The sequence below is a fragment of the Acanthochromis polyacanthus genome, chromosome 10, assembly GCF_021347895.1.
Source record: "Acanthochromis polyacanthus isolate Apoly-LR-REF ecotype Palm Island chromosome 10, KAUST_Apoly_ChrSc, whole genome shotgun sequence".
NCBI lineage: Eukaryota > Metazoa > Chordata > Actinopteri > Pomacentridae > Acanthochromis > Acanthochromis polyacanthus.
The window spans coordinates 4,555,041-4,570,295 of record NC_067122.1 but is presented as its reverse complement, the minus strand read 5'-3'; the positions used below and the strand labels follow the sequence as shown (position 1 = coordinate 4,570,295).

Genomic DNA, 15,255 nt, shown 5'->3' with positions numbered 1-15,255 from the left:
TCCCTTCTTCTACTGGAAGTTAAAGCCCATTTTTGGCCTCATTGCTGGGAGACGTCACAGTCAAGCATGCCAGCGCTCCTGGAAACTTTAAAATGTTTTATATTTTGTATTTATTCTACATTTATTGATAAGTGTTTGTTTGATTGCACCAAAAGCAGTGAATATCAGGTGACACATTTCAAACAATTTTGCAAGTTCCAGGCATCACAGTCAAATGTAAACCTATCAAGAGTTACATTTTGGCGGTAGGTTCAGAAAATTTCACCAAACTACAATGTAGAAATGAACGCATTCAGCTTGGCTAACCTAAAATCTTGAATTCGTCAAGAGCCAAGGAATTTCCGGTGTTTGCACAGAAATCTGAGCTTGTTCACTTACAAATAAATTTGACAAAGATGAAATTTTATGCTTTTATTGAATGGTTATTTAGTAAATAGGTGTTTTTAGTGATAACAACAAAACTTCACCAGAGACTGAGACAACTTAAATGACCAATACAACCAACAAACATCTATTGATAGCTTGAGGAAGATTTTTTTTCAAGCTAAGCGTCTTGTTGAATTAATCTGTGATATTTACTTGTCCTGACTTAAACATAAATATAAACATTGGCTCAACTAAGCCTCTTATCAGTTGACGTTAAGGCAAGTCAAGGTTAGTTTTTCAAGAATAGCTGAACACATTTTAGGCTCAATCAAAATGTAGAACTGTGTAATTTGCCCTCAAAACTTCCTGCATAAGTTGAGCTCATCAGCTCTGGAGGCTGGAGGTTGTTACAGAAATCTCTGTCATGGTGGCCCTTTGATAGCTAAACCTTCACAAAGCTCCCTGAATGAAAAGCATCTCATCCACACAATACAACTAAGTAATGTTGCCAGCAGACAGACAGACAGACAAACAAATGTACACCAATCGTCACAGAACTTCACCATGAAACTTGGCAGAGTAACAATCGCAAAGCTACTCAACACCAACTTGAACTTCAACATTTCCAGGAGTCTTTCCACAACACCGAACTGCCTCTAGTGCAGTATTTAACACTGCAAATGAACAGCACTTCAAAGTACCTAAACAGTAACTGACTCCCCCTGGTGGTGCAACCAGGTATAACAGATAATTTATGATACATTTTCTGACATGCATGTCCTCTGTTTATGTTCATGTTCCACATTAATATCACAGCAAGTCCGAGTGGTTACTTAAATTTGTGCCTTCAAGCTATTCTGATTTATCATGATTCACATGCTTTTGCTCTGATCATGTGGAGAAGAAACCAGGGAAAGAAGACTTACACCACAATTCCCCTTCTGACCACAAAGGTATAGTCAAATTTTTAGGTCTTTTCTTGGATAACAATGGGCCATTTTATTAACAGTAGAAATCAAAATAAATGGTTTGAAAGTACTTTTCTGCCACATTTTGACAGAACAAATCATCCTCTTTTTTTCACTATCATGAGTTTAAGTAAGAAAAAGAAAGGGTAAATAAAGAAGCAAGTGATTAAAATATGTTAGATTATTAATAATACTGCTAGGTTTTATCCTCAACATTTAATATAGTCAGTTGAAGTTGCATTTCATATTCATTTTTATCAGCTTTTAATTGGTAAACAGTTGTATTTATATAGCACTTTACATGATACATCACATTCACACACCCATTCCTTGACATGAGCTCAACAGGCCAAGGATTGAACCAGAAACCTTCCAGTTACAAGACAGCCACGCTACCCACTGAGCCAATTTATCTGATAAATTCACACCATTAATAGCACTGTGTGGTCTGAAACTTAATATTTAAATAAGTCAGGCTAATATCCATGACTAGAATTACCTTAATGTCAATCTTAATTTTAATTTTTGGAAAGCTGTTTAACTGAATATTTGTTGCTTTAAATGTGATGTAAGTTTCCGATTCTCCTTTTACTAAATTAATTCATTTAATCCGATGAGTCATTCACTCCAATTAAACCAGTTTCACACATTGAACGCTTTTGTCGCCTCCAAGCGGAGAACCGGCTCCAGTGCACCGCATGCTAAACCGGTAGACGTCCGCTCGTGAAACCAACGCACCTCCAGCCATTATTGCTATGTGATTGGCCTCCCTGAGAGACCCAGGTACCAATACGCTGTTTCGTGATTGGCTGAAATTGAGGGGGCCTTTCAATAGCGTCTATCCATTGGTTCATACGTCACGCGTCCTAAATGCGATTGGCTGAGCGTCTCCTGGAGGGGCGGGACGTCGTGTTTGGTTGCGGAGCTGGAACCGGTAACCGAGCACTCCAGCACGTTGTGAAGCCGCTAGTGTTTCACGCAGCCGCCGTGGTGATTCAAAGAAATCACTCGTTTCTAAAGCAACGTTTTTTTGATAACTAATCCACTGGTAAGTCAAACTCTCTCCAGCCAATCTTATCATTTGGGACGTTTAATTTTCACGCGTCTCTCTTCTCGTAGTCGTACGATTAACTGGGTCGCTCTTCCGGGCTCCGTCTACATCTTGGCGGGGGGATGATGAGTGCTAGCAACCTTTGACATTGCAGCTCGGATGTGTGCGCTTAAATGCTTAAATTAAACGACACTTGCGGTTTAATCGTAATTAAAATCGCCAGTGAGCGATGTGGTAGTTGTTATTGCGTTTACGTATTGGGGTTTATCCGCCGCCGTGACTGCTTAGTTTCACTTTGGATCTCCAGGAGATAACCACCGCCCCAGCGTAGCCCACTACTAGCCCTCATTCAGTCGTGACTCCCTCCCTTCCTGTCGTTCTTTGCCGCCTTCTTGGTCCAAAATTTTTTTTATCTCCATTTCACCTCTGAGATAATTTCCGCGCCGTCTTCTGCCGCTATCTCCCTCTTTCCCACCTTGCTAGCTAAGCTAGCTTGGCCCGGCAACAGTGGAAAGTGTGGCCGGGGACCAGCCGGGACACGTGCTGCTCCTGAAACCGAGCCGTCGCTGCCCTACTTTGGGGACCGTGTGCTCGTCCAGCTGTCGCGGTTTGTGCTCCGTCACGGGCCAGCCCAGCGTGCCATTTGAGCTCAGGTTATATCGGGAAACCGCCGGTGGACTCCCCTAACGACCTAGGTGCGATGTGAGTGCGTGTAGGCCGGGGGAGACCGGGAATGAAACCGTCACTGCGGGCACGGCGTGGCCTTTGTCTGCTGCCATGCTTGCTCTCAGGCTGCTCTCAGTTATGGCTGCTGCGGTGAACCAGCTTTTTAAGAACATTTCTTTTGGTCAAATAAACACGGGTGCTTATAAATCTAAAGCTTAGCTACCGTTAACTGGAAGTCGTGTAGCCCGCTATCGCCTGTTTTTCTACCGACCGCTGAAGGATATAATATATTTAGAGTTTACATTGAAGTGCAATGCTGTAGCTTGGTGAATGAATAAAACATCTTATTAAGCTTGTTTGTTTAGTGACACATTGGATATTTTTGCAAGCCAGTCCAGCTAAAAAGTCTCTTCTCTTAAACTTTGTGGGCAGTTTCTGTCAGATTGTGGTTGTAGCTTCTTGGTCCACGCTTGTGTCTGATTCAGATAAACACCTTTGCTTTAAATCAAACACATTTTGACAGTAAGTTCAGACATTTGCCCCTTGCTACAATGTGAAAATATACAAGTGCATTCAGCTTAAAATAATTTCAACTTGGTCGTTCTAAAATATTGAATTAGTCGAGCTAGAAAGAAATTTCAGTTGTTTACACATATAGCCAAGCTTAATAGTAGTTGACCGAGGTGAAGCTGACAAAGTTCTTTCGTCATCTGTATCCTTTTAATCAAAAAAAAAATTTTTTTTTTAGTGATAACATGATGCTTCGAATTAAGCAAGCGTAAAACCTAAATGAGACGACGCAAAATGATCAGAAAGCCAACAAACGTCTATTGATAACTTGAGTGTTACTACAATTATATACATTAGTCTGTGATATTTAGGGGCAGCTAAACATCTTATTGAATAGACTTGCCATATTAAATAAATAAAAGTTTACTATTGAAGTCAGTAGTGCAATCTGTTGAGGTGACATTGGAAAGTTTTGCAAGTCTAGACAAACTTTAAAACTTTCTTTTTCATTTTTTCAGACAATTGCTGCCAGACTTTGGTCACAGCTTCACATTTTAAAGTCACTAGACACCAGATGTTTATCTTCTGTGCATGGCGAGTTTGGTGTCAGGATTTTGGAGATGCAGAGCAGCTTAGCTATGTACATTTCTGTCTTTTCATGAACTGCCAACCAATCAATGGAGATGACATCAAATCATGTCATGCTGCAACAATTACGCAGTGATACTGAAGAAAAACAATTTAAGTCAAGATAACACTAGCGATTAAATCCAACATCGCTGACGCATTATCAGCCTCCATGTCATGAGTTATGGCGACTAACTGCAGCAGCCCTACTTTAGCTCTGTCTCTGCACACCTTAAGCTGTTGGGTTGCTTTGTCTCCATAGAAATAGGCTTAGCCCGATGCATCAGTTAATGTTTGCTGGATGCGTGTTGGTTGCCAAGCGTGTGCCAGAACAGATGGCTCAAGGTTGTGTGGACAGGTGTGGCAGACAGTCCATTAAAGTGGAGCACTTGTTCCTGTGGTTGTTGAATGGCCATGCCAGCGCATTCGCAAGTTTTAGCTTCCACACCACAAATCACAAGTATGTATTATTCAGTTTATGGTTGGGGATGAGGCTGCTGATGTCCTATACGTGCACTGTTTCCAACCAATGCCATGAGCAGGCAAAAGGTAGTAGTAAACTAGCTCAAAATAATTAAGTTCTGTGTATGATAAAGGTCTTCATTTATGTTTTATAACTGTGAGCAGAGATCATGTTGGGATCCTAGCCCAGCTCTTCACTCCTTGGATTTCGTCATTCTAAGTTCAGTTTTATTTACATAGTGGCATTTCACAACATACGTCATCTCATAGCAGCTTCACATAGCAAGGTGAAGACCATACAGTTTCAGAACAGGGAACTCGGCAATCCAAAGTTCCCCCTGGATTACCTTTTGAGGAAGCCGTCAGCGACCATGGGAAGGAACCAAAGAACATCTTATTGGGGAGGGAAAAAAAAACCTTCAACAGAACGAGGTTCAGGGAGGCGGCGATCTGCCTCGACCAGTTGATTCAGTAGATGGGCTCGGGCCTTATTGCTATAGACAAGCTGGGGAATTCGCAAACATGAAGTTATTTATTCAGCCTGCCTTCCAGGCTGACATCGTTTTCAGTTCATGTCAGTGCAGAAGGAAAATCAACTAGCAGAGACTTGAAACTTTCTAGGAATTGGCTGACAGACCCGACGGCTGTGTGTGCAAATAGTCATAGAGGTGACATAAGTTACATTTAACAAATAAAAATGTGCAGGAAATGGGGTTGAATGTTTTGAAGCATGCTTTTTTTTTTTTTTACTCTGAACTGTCCTCACAGATTTGATATGTATTCAGTTTAATGCATTCAAATGCCGGTAATATCTGTGTTTGAAGTATCTGTAGTTTTCTTTGCATAGATCTGACGGGCAAATCTTGTGAACAAGTCAGTACCTGGAACTCTATTACAGTATAGGCAACCATACCATAAAAGAAAAATATACCTATGATGTGTTCTTTTTCTCAATACATAGATTACCAGAGTATTGAGATTAATAGCAGTGTCTGCACTGAGAAGGAGAAATTTTAAGATTATAGGAAAAGTTATGATTTTTTTCAGCCACTTTAGACTTTTTGCTAGTCAGTTACATCAGTAGTATTCCGCTTGAGTGGAAATATTACGTCCAAGTCGCTGGTTACTGGCCAAAAGGGTTGGTAATCTGGACAAGCGTGCCAGCTACCACCAAGGTTTGACCGTTTCTGTTTAAGGAACCACTTTAAATCAGCGGGAGTTGATGTGGAAATGGCGTCGTCGTTGCATATTTCAGTAGACACAATAAACAGTATCCAGCATCCACAGGCAGCCTCTGGGTTACGTCCTCCTAAGAAAAGATTGTGTGTGCTTTTGGTTTTTCTTTCATTTGCAAACAAGGAGAGGGCAGCTGGCAATCAGTGCAGTAACAGTGCAGTTTCAGATTTATATTCACACAGTAAGAAAACAAATGCCTGGGTTTGTTTTCCATGCCCTGGGCGGGGGGCTGTTCTCACGTCGGTGCATCCAGATGGGGCAGTGAACGCAGCCTGTCTTGCAGATCAGACACATTTCATGCTGCTGCCATTAAAAAATATAAAATAATCAGCCTGTAATGTGAAAAGTTGGATATTGTACGCTCTTGTGAAATTGGAGGTTCTGTTTACCTGACCTGTTTTACACTTCAGACGGCTCTGCGGTCAGGATGATTCGTTATCTCAGCGTGTTTTGCTTTGTAATAAAATGTTACCTGATGCTTCTCTGATGTTGGGAAGTTGCCATGGCATCCCATAATCCAGTGGTACTTCAACGTTGTGTGTGTGTGTGTGTGTGTTCAGAGTATTGCTCAACCAAATGTGTGAATTTGGTGACTCTGTTCCAGAAATCAGTTGATCTGGGGGAAAGAATTCCGAATACATTTTGACGGTGAAAATGTCAAATCACAAGAAAACCAGGAGTGTGAAAATGAAACAATACCTCAGTTTAACTTGATTATTTGAGCAGTTGCTGCAGGTATTTCTTCTTTTTTTCTCCCTGTAGTACATCATAAATGATATTGTAATTTCGCTCACCCTCCTTTTTCGTCTCTGCAGAGATTTCCAGTTGACCAAAGAAATGGTGATGGAGAAGCCAAGTGCCCAGCTGGTCGGGCGAGAGTTTGTCCGACAGTATTACACACTCCTGAACCAGGCCCCCGACTACCTGCACAGGTACAAACCTCAGCTCTTTAATTGTCATGGGATCAGATTTTGCTGCAGCTATCAGATCTATTATTTATTTTAGGGCAACATCTTTGGTCCTCTCATGCTTTGAACCAAGGGGGTTGTTTTAAATAGTCTTCTGTGTGTATGAACACCCTCTCTGTTTGAAATTGTCCCCTTGAAACGGATAAAACTGTTGTTTTTGTGCTCAGGTTTTATGGAAAGAACTCCTCCTACGTGCACGGTGGCTTGGACAGCAACGGCAAACCAGTAGAGGCCGTTTACGGACAATCTGTAAGTAGTCTTCAAGCAGCGGATAACGACTTTTTAAGTGTTATTTCCATAGAGGACTGCAGTTGACGCCCACATAGCAGTACAGAGTGGGGAAAAAAGCTGTAAACCTCTGAGGATGTTTAGCAGCAGCTTGTTTGTCCTTGCAGACAGAAGATGCTGATTATGAATTCTTTGCATTTGTCTTTTTCCTCCGTTATTGTCCGTTCTTGGTAGGAATGTTCCTAATGACTAGTTTTCCCGGTTGGTTGTATGCAAGTTGGAGTTTAGATGAGTCAACGTGTCTGCTAATCGCAGAATAAGTTTCTTTGCCACCTGGAGAATTCGCTCATTCTTTCATTCTCTTTTTCTTTCTTGCAACAACTGAATATAAAATCCTCTTAAATGTTTTAAGGAGGAAACGTGACATGAAGCAACTGCTGCAGGAAACAGCAAAATTAGAGCAGTATATAGAGTGCAGTTTCTAATCTTCTTTTTTTATTGTATATAATGTATTGAATACAAACCCATGGGAGCATAAATATGGTCTGTGCCAGCTCCTCAGTGGAAGAGTTGGGTCAAAAACGGAGCTTTTTTTCTGAACACAGAGCAAATCTTAGCACGGCAGCGGCAGCATCACCCACCTCTAGTATACGGTTTGCTTTCAGAGCTGTGAAGTCTGCATGGCTGCTCCGGTTTTTGTGTTCGTTTGCTTTCAAGTGACATAAGAGCTTCATCCTCAAAAACAGCCACAGCGGCAGTTTTCCTTACACCCAGACATTATTTGATCTGTCGGAATAAGTTCAAGTGAGACGGAGACGGGAGAATTTATAAGGCATCAAAATATTTACTGTAAAAGATGCGGCGTAGAAGCAGCATAACAGACAAGGAAACTAAAGAGAAGAACTGTTGAAGAAAAGGGAGTGTTTGTTTACAGTGACTGAGAAAAATCTGTTTGGAATCTCCAGGTTTTCTCCGATAATTGGTCATGAAATGTGACATGCAGACAAATTCAGCATGTAAAGGAGTAAGACACGAGCAATTATCTGTGTCTTTATTGAGTGAACATTTCCAGTGCTGGTGGGAGAAGTCTTAATAATTGGTCTTGACTGTGTTCTTAAGCTGGTTAGTGTGAGCGGCGTTATTTCACTGTTGGATCTCAGCTCTGACTGGGAAGCTCCAGAAATAAGTAGCGGAGTCTCTCTGCCGTAGATCTACTGTGATATTTTGGGTCTTTTGTTCTGCTGCATCACTCGACCTCTACTGTGCATCACGACCTTGTTGATCTCACTCGATTCCTGGATGAACTCTTAAGACACATTCATGCTTTTCTTATGCAGGAGATCCATAAGAGGGTGATGGCTCTGAGCTTCCGGGATTGTCACACCAAGATCAGACACGTGGACGCTCACGCCACCCTGAACGAGGGCGTGGTGGTGCAGGTGATGGGCGAGCTGTCCAACAACATGCAGCCCATGAGGAAGTTCATGCAGACCTTTGTACTGGCCCCTGAGGTTGGTGTAACGTCACAGCTTCAGCGTCAGATTTAGTCGACCACCTTCAGTCGTATTTTATTGTTTATATGGCGGTGAATGTTAATATGCTGAGTGGTTTGTTTCTTTGCCCTCCAGGGTACCGTTGCGAACAAGTTCTACGTCCACAACGACGTGTTTCGTTACCAAGACGAGGTGTTTGGTGACTCCGACTCCGAGCCTGCAGAAGGTGAGATTACTGTGCTTTAAACCTGCTTTCACATCTCTCTGATCTTGGTGTTATTTAGCCAGATAAGTGAAGCTTCACGTACGAGTTTCTCATTAATTCTTCAGCGGTTGTACGACTGTAGCTTTGATCGTCTTTCTTTGAACACCTGTGTCCTTATTTATGGCAGCTAAAGCGGCTGAAGGAGTTGTAGAACCAAAATGTTTTTGACGTCTGAGAGTACAAGACTGAAGATGCACAAAGCAGTGATGTGAATGAAAGCCTGAAGTCCCAACATTAAGCCACCTGCTTCATTATGATGAATATTCAGTTGTTTATTGCAGAAAAGTTAAAGTGAAGATCATTCATTGCTGTTGTGAATTGTGAATAAAAAGTAGCTTTTATTCATTCTATCAGTATGAAAATAGTGAGTGTGGTTACTGCGTAGACAATGGCACAAGCTGAGCATCTTGTTATATTTCGTGGGATTTTAATTGATCATAAACTATATTTCTTCCTGTAAATTGCAGCATCAGTCGAGTATACACAGTTGTAAACATGGATGTGTTGATTTCCAGAGTCTGACGATGAGGTGGAGGATCTTGAAGAGAGGGTTCCATCTCCTGACGTTGCTCCAGAGGACTCTGCTCCCTTCTATGACCCCGCCTGGTATGAGATAAACTGCTTCTTAGTGCTTTATGTTTACATTGAACAGCAAAGAAAATTGCTTTTGGAGAGCATCAGGTGTGGTTTTGATCGTGTTCCTTGACAAAACTTTCATTTAGACTAGACTGGCTGCAAATGTTTTCTACAAGAAATGACAGTTCATTGTCAGCTTTCCACAGTGCTTATATGTGCCTGTGGAGGTTTAATCTTTAGTATATTTTAGTGTTTGATACCTAAAACTGCATACTGGATGCAAAAAAAAAAGTTAAATTGTCACACTTTGTCTGGCCCTAATGTAAGGAGCTTCATGTTGTTGTGCAGGAGGAGCTTCTTAAATCAAGCCCCAAGCAGTTCCTGGGCATTTATTGCCTTTTATTGTCACATTTTTGCTCACTGTGAGCTGATTTTTTTTTTTGTTGCATGACCGTTAGCTGCAGCTGGGTCACTAATCGCTTTATGGTTACACTGAGGAGTACAGAATATTTAGTTTTTTAAGTATTTGGTTGATGCAAACAGCTACATTTTTGGTGAATTTTTGAAATGAAACTTGTAGAAGGATGTGATTTTTATTGAATTGCTACAATGTCACAAATGAGTAGTTTTAGTGAAGTTGATGTTTTTACGGTTTCTAGCGGTTATGAATGGTTTTGTTAGGAAAAAACAAATAATTTGCCTTCCAAACCTGCTGAAGGGTTTTGGTGTTCAGAGGGTTAAAATCCGTTTTTGTGTAAGACGGCAACAAATATTGAATCGTCTACTTTTCAGTGTGTCCTCATGAGCAATGTGTGTGTTTTTCTTCAGCATAAGTGACATTTTTCTCTTTTTTTCTTGTCCGTTGCAGTTCAGAGCCGGCCGTTCCTGGTGACGAGGAGGAAGCAGCAGCAGCAAGTCCAGAACCAGAGCCAGAGGTGGAGAAGGAGGCCGAGGCCGCCGTATCGGAGAAGTCCGACTCAATGCTGGAGACGCAGACCGACGGCCACACAACCGACGACCAGACAGAGAAAAGCCCCGCCGCTGCCACCCCGCCAACTACAGAACCTGCCTCTGCGCCCGCTGAAACTGTCCCTGCCGCCCCAGAAGAAAACAGAGTAGGGCTGAGTGTCTGCTGCTAACAGAGACATGAATGTGTTTTAAAGGCAGATATGAGGCCTGACTTTCATTTTTGTGTTTTGTCTTTGACAGCCGTTCTCCTGGGCGTCCGTCACCAGTAAGAACCTCCCTCCCAGCGGGGCTGTCCCAGTCTCAGGAATCCCCCCACATGTCGTCAAAGTCACTCCTACAGCGCCGGTAGGTTTTAGCTCCTCCTGTAGAAACCGGGTTCAACTTTGCCTTTGGAATATTTGAAATCAGTAACATAAAAATCAATGCAATAACCACACATAATTCAAAAACATGCACATTAACAGTAGCCTGATCCCATATCGTCGTACCATCCCAGCTAAAGACGAGTTGTGTTCTGCTCCTTTGCGTTCTCTTACGCTGTGTAGAGATGAAACATGCTGCAAATTTGGGGCTCAGACTCTCTTCAGCGGTCTCAGTTTTGTGTCCTCGGTTTATTCTATTGTTGTACGTCTCTCAGAGAGCACAGACTGCTTTGTAAACTTTGCCAGATTAGAGATGAAGGCAGCAGCGCAGGACACAGACGTCCCCTGCTGATCATACCCATACGATGATAATCAAAGTTTCGGTTCTTATTTTCTCACATCAAGCAACAAATTTGAAAAGATGAGTGTCAGCTCTTTTTCTCTTTTCTTATAAAAATTGTGTTTTGGCGATTCTTGCAGCCCAGAGCGGAGGTGAAGTCAGAGTCCCAAACAGCAACACAGAGGCCACAGAGAGACCAGAGACCAAGAGAACAGAGGCCTGGAGGTCCTCCTCCAGGGAACAGAGGACCCAGACCAGGTACACCAACGCTCACATACAGTGGTTCATCTGACTACAGGCAGCTGATGGCGGATCTGACAGATTGAGAGATTGTTTAGACCTAAGTGTTTCCTGTTTTATCAAATGTTTGAATCCAGAGCAATGGAGAGTGTGCAAAAGAGGTGAAGAAGCAGGTTGGAATGGGTAGAGAAAGATTGGAAGGAAAGGTGTAGAAAACGGTGGTGAGAGCAGCGATGTTTGGTTTAAGGCACTGAGGAAAAGACAGGAAGCAGAGATTAAAATGTTGAGGTTCTCTTTGGGAGTGACCAGGATGGATAGGATCAGAAATGAGTACATCAGAGGGACGGCACATGTTGGATGTTTTGGAGATGGAGCCAGAGACGGCAGACTGAGATGGTTTGGATGTGTACAGGGGAGGGATAGTGGATATATCGGTAGAAGGATGCTGAGTCTTGAGCTGCCATACAGGAAGACCAAAGAGGTTTATGGATGCAGAGAAAGAGGACATGAAGGTAGCTGGTGTGAGAGAAGAGAATACAAGGGATAGGATTAGATGGAAGCAGATGACTGGCTGTGGCAAAGCCCAAAGAAAATGATTTTATCACGTTTGACATCATAGGTATACAGATCTGATGAGTCTTGATGTGAGTCATAACACTGAATTTATACAACGAAGCTCATTCCGTCTCCAGATGTCTTTGGACTGACCTGTTTAATCTTTGTGTTCCAGTTCGGGAAGGTGAGCAGGGCGAGTCGGAGGGGCGCAGGGCGACCAGGTACCCCGACGTCCACCAGCTCTTCGTGGGTAATGTCCCCCATGATGTGGACAAGACGGAGCTCAAGGAGTTCTTTGAACGTAAGTTGGATTTGATGATGCTCCTACATGGACGGATACAGCCTTGAAAGGCCAGACACTTCACTGTGATGTTTCAGTAGCTAGATAAAAGGGTTAGTTTGCTGTTAAACTGTCAACAAATGAACAATTAAGGGTAAATAATAATTGGTTTATGAAGCTTTGACAGATAAAAAGCAAAGGTTAATGTTTTATATTGGAACGTCTGTTGAGTGCAGTGTTTAAATCACAGGGTCTACATTTTGTTCATTTAAACAATGAAAAACCTTCTTGCCTCCCCTCTTTCAGAGTATGGTACAGTCCTGGAGCTGAGGATCAACAGCGGAGGGAAGCTACCAAACTTTGGCTTTGTGGTGTTTGACGACTCTGAACCTGTGCAGAAGATCCTCAGCAACAGGGTGAGATGCTTCACAGGCTAAATGGACGTTCTGTTGTTGTAACTTTAAGGTTTCATGGGTGTTTTCCTTGAATGCTACTGAAGTTCAAGTTGCATACTTAAAATCCACTAAACTGCTTTGTGTGTGGCCCCTCTGCTGATTATTCAGACTCTATTCATCCGTTGGTGTTTTATGAGTTTGCTCAGTTGAAGCTAACTTCACTATTGGGACTGTTTTGGCTCTTTAAGTAGAAAAAGGCCTCTCTTTTATGGGGTTGTGATGTGATTGTGCTTTCCCTCCCACAGCCCATCAAGTTCAGAGGCGACGTCCGCCTGAACGTGGAGGAGAAGAAGACTCGCTCAGCCAGGGAGGGTGACAGGAGGGACATGAGGCCCCGGGGTCCCGGTGGTCCCGGCGGTCCCAGAGAGAGAATAGGAGGCGGTGGAGGACCCCGGGGCCCCCCCACCCGTGGAGGCATGGCACAGAAACCCAGCTTCGGGTCTGGACGGGGAGCCGGGCCCAGCGAGGGCCGCTACTCCACCCCGCGCCAGTGAGGCACCTGTCCTCCAAACCTGAGTTAGATTACTGTTTGGATTCAATTTACATGAGTGGTTGTTGATTTGCTGCAGCAGGAACTGATTGGACGAAGCCAAATTTATAAAGTAAGCCCTCCTTTTTTACTGTGCACCTGGGAGAAACAATCAGCAGGGACCGATCCTCCTGCCTGTTCCCGCCTCATTCTTTCTCCTGAATGTACGAGTAATTTGTGGGGTTTCTGTTAGTAACTGACGCAGGTTTGGTCGAGAGCTTCCACCATCGAGTCACGCCAGCTCCTGCTGAATTCAGCGGCCTGTCTCGACATCTGTCTCTCACGAAGATGGCTGCCTCCTCTCCCTCCACCCCGACCTCATTCTTGTCCTCCTCCTCCTTTCACCTGCTGCTTTTCATTTCCGTTCTGAGGAATCCAGGATGCCACGCCTCATCCCGCTCCAAACCTCCACCTCTGTCACTCGAGGTTGGTTCATTTTCTTTGTGGTGCCGGCAAAACTGCTGAACGCCGGGCATCGCCAGGCCATCGATGACTGTTGTGGCTGTCCCACCCGGGGAGCTCTGCAGGATGCGGGTTAGCTTGTCGTCCCTGTTGTTGATCACAATATGGACAGCCTGACGTACGGCACGTGTTACCCCGCCTGTGGAGGGTGTCATTTCATGAACCTGGGTTCCTGACTCAGTTTACTGTTTAGATTCATTACACTTGAGTTGTTATTGGTTTGCTGCAGTTGGAACTGATTTGTCAAAGCTAAAAAAAAAAAAAGATTTTAAAGAAAGTCCTTGTTCTACTTTGCACCCAGTAGAAAAAAAAGCTATTGGAATTCTCAATTTTGGTTTGTTATTCATGCATGGGCTGATTGCTGCCTCGTTTCCTCCTCATCCTGTCTCCTAAATGTACAAATACTCAGAAGGGATTTCACCATGGAGTGGGAGCAGATGCAGCGTCCAGCCTCGACGTCTGTCTGTCATGAAGACGGCCGCCTCCCTCTGCCAGCCCAACCCCATTCTTCTTCAGCTGCAGTTTTATTTTTCCTCTGAGGAATCTCGGTTGTCACTCCTCACTTTTGCCCTTTCCACCTTTTCCTCCTGTCTTCTATTTTTCTCCACCAACACACGTATTATCTGGATTTGTCTGTTTTTTTCATGCTGAACTTGAATTTATTAAGAAACAAACACGCAAATACATGAAAAAGGGTAAATACTACTTGAATTGGGGATTAAAAACCCAGAGGTTAGGTTTTTTTTCGCGTTCTCTCTCCCTGTTTCTTAAAGGAACGTGTACTTTACTGCTTGGGCAATCCTGTGTATTGCTGCCACCGTTGTATCTAGCGATGGATCGGTCTTATCTTTTTATTCTATCAGGTCAAGAGCTGAACTGTAGTGGTTTTATTTGAGTAATAATGTTGGCTTGTAATATGTGGATTCAAAGACGCGTCTGAATGGAGCATGTATCAAATCATGTATCAAAACCTGTTAAGCTTCTACTACGATGCACTTCATTTGTCATCATGTTTAATAAGAGCTCACCTGCCGATGAGAGAACTAAATTAAAAGTGATTTACTGTTTTAAACTTTGTGTCTGTTCAATCTTCCTTTGATGGATGTCAGACTTTATGACAGGGTGTTGCTTCAGACTCGTTAACTCCTTGTCTCATTTTAAGTAAAAAATAGGTACCGAAGGTAAAACATGTACATATTTTTGTGTTCTAACTTTTAAAACTTGAAAAACCAACTCTGCGAATTTATTTTGTTGTTTTTAAAGTACAAGAAGTTTTGTTGGCAAATTATATCTTTAAACAGTGAATAATCCTCCACTTGGGCTGAGTTTTGGACTGATATTGCAGTTTGATTTACAAAGTAATAGTTTTTTTCTTTTTTAAAGTTTATGCTACATTTCAGTATTCACTGTAATGAACTCAAAATGTGCCACAAAAAAGCATCGAAAGCCTGACTTTGTAAAGCAAACAGTTTAACCTCTGGGTAAGACTTGCTGCTTCATGAGTCTGAAGTTGCAGCTTTGTGATTTTAATTACTCTGCCAAGGAACGCCGGAGTTACGTGACGATTAGTGTACGTTGGTCAATGAATCTGTCTTAAGCATTACTCAACAACGGACTTGGATCAAATTATAGGGGAGGTCAGAAATG

At 42.8% G+C, this 15,255-nt stretch overlaps 1 protein-coding gene across 1 annotated transcript; it reads left to right on the top strand.

Annotated features, from left to right (window-relative positions):
• The first annotated feature begins 2,240 nt into the window (after positions 1-2,240).
• Positions 2,241-14,680, top strand: g3bp1 (GTPase activating protein (SH3 domain) binding protein 1). Its single transcript, XM_051954484.1, has 12 exons — positions 2,241-2,382; positions 6,704-6,818; positions 7,022-7,103; positions 8,420-8,593; positions 8,711-8,801; positions 9,356-9,446; positions 10,285-10,531; positions 10,626-10,730; positions 11,228-11,345; positions 12,058-12,183; positions 12,469-12,578; positions 12,863-14,680. Exons 2-12 carry the CDS (start codon positions 6,724-6,726, stop codon positions 13,109-13,111), a joined length of 1,488 nt encoding a protein of 495 aa, XP_051810444.1. The 5' UTR covers positions 2,241-2,382; positions 6,704-6,723; the 3' UTR covers positions 13,112-14,680.
• The last annotated feature ends 575 nt before the right edge of the window (positions 14,681-15,255 follow it).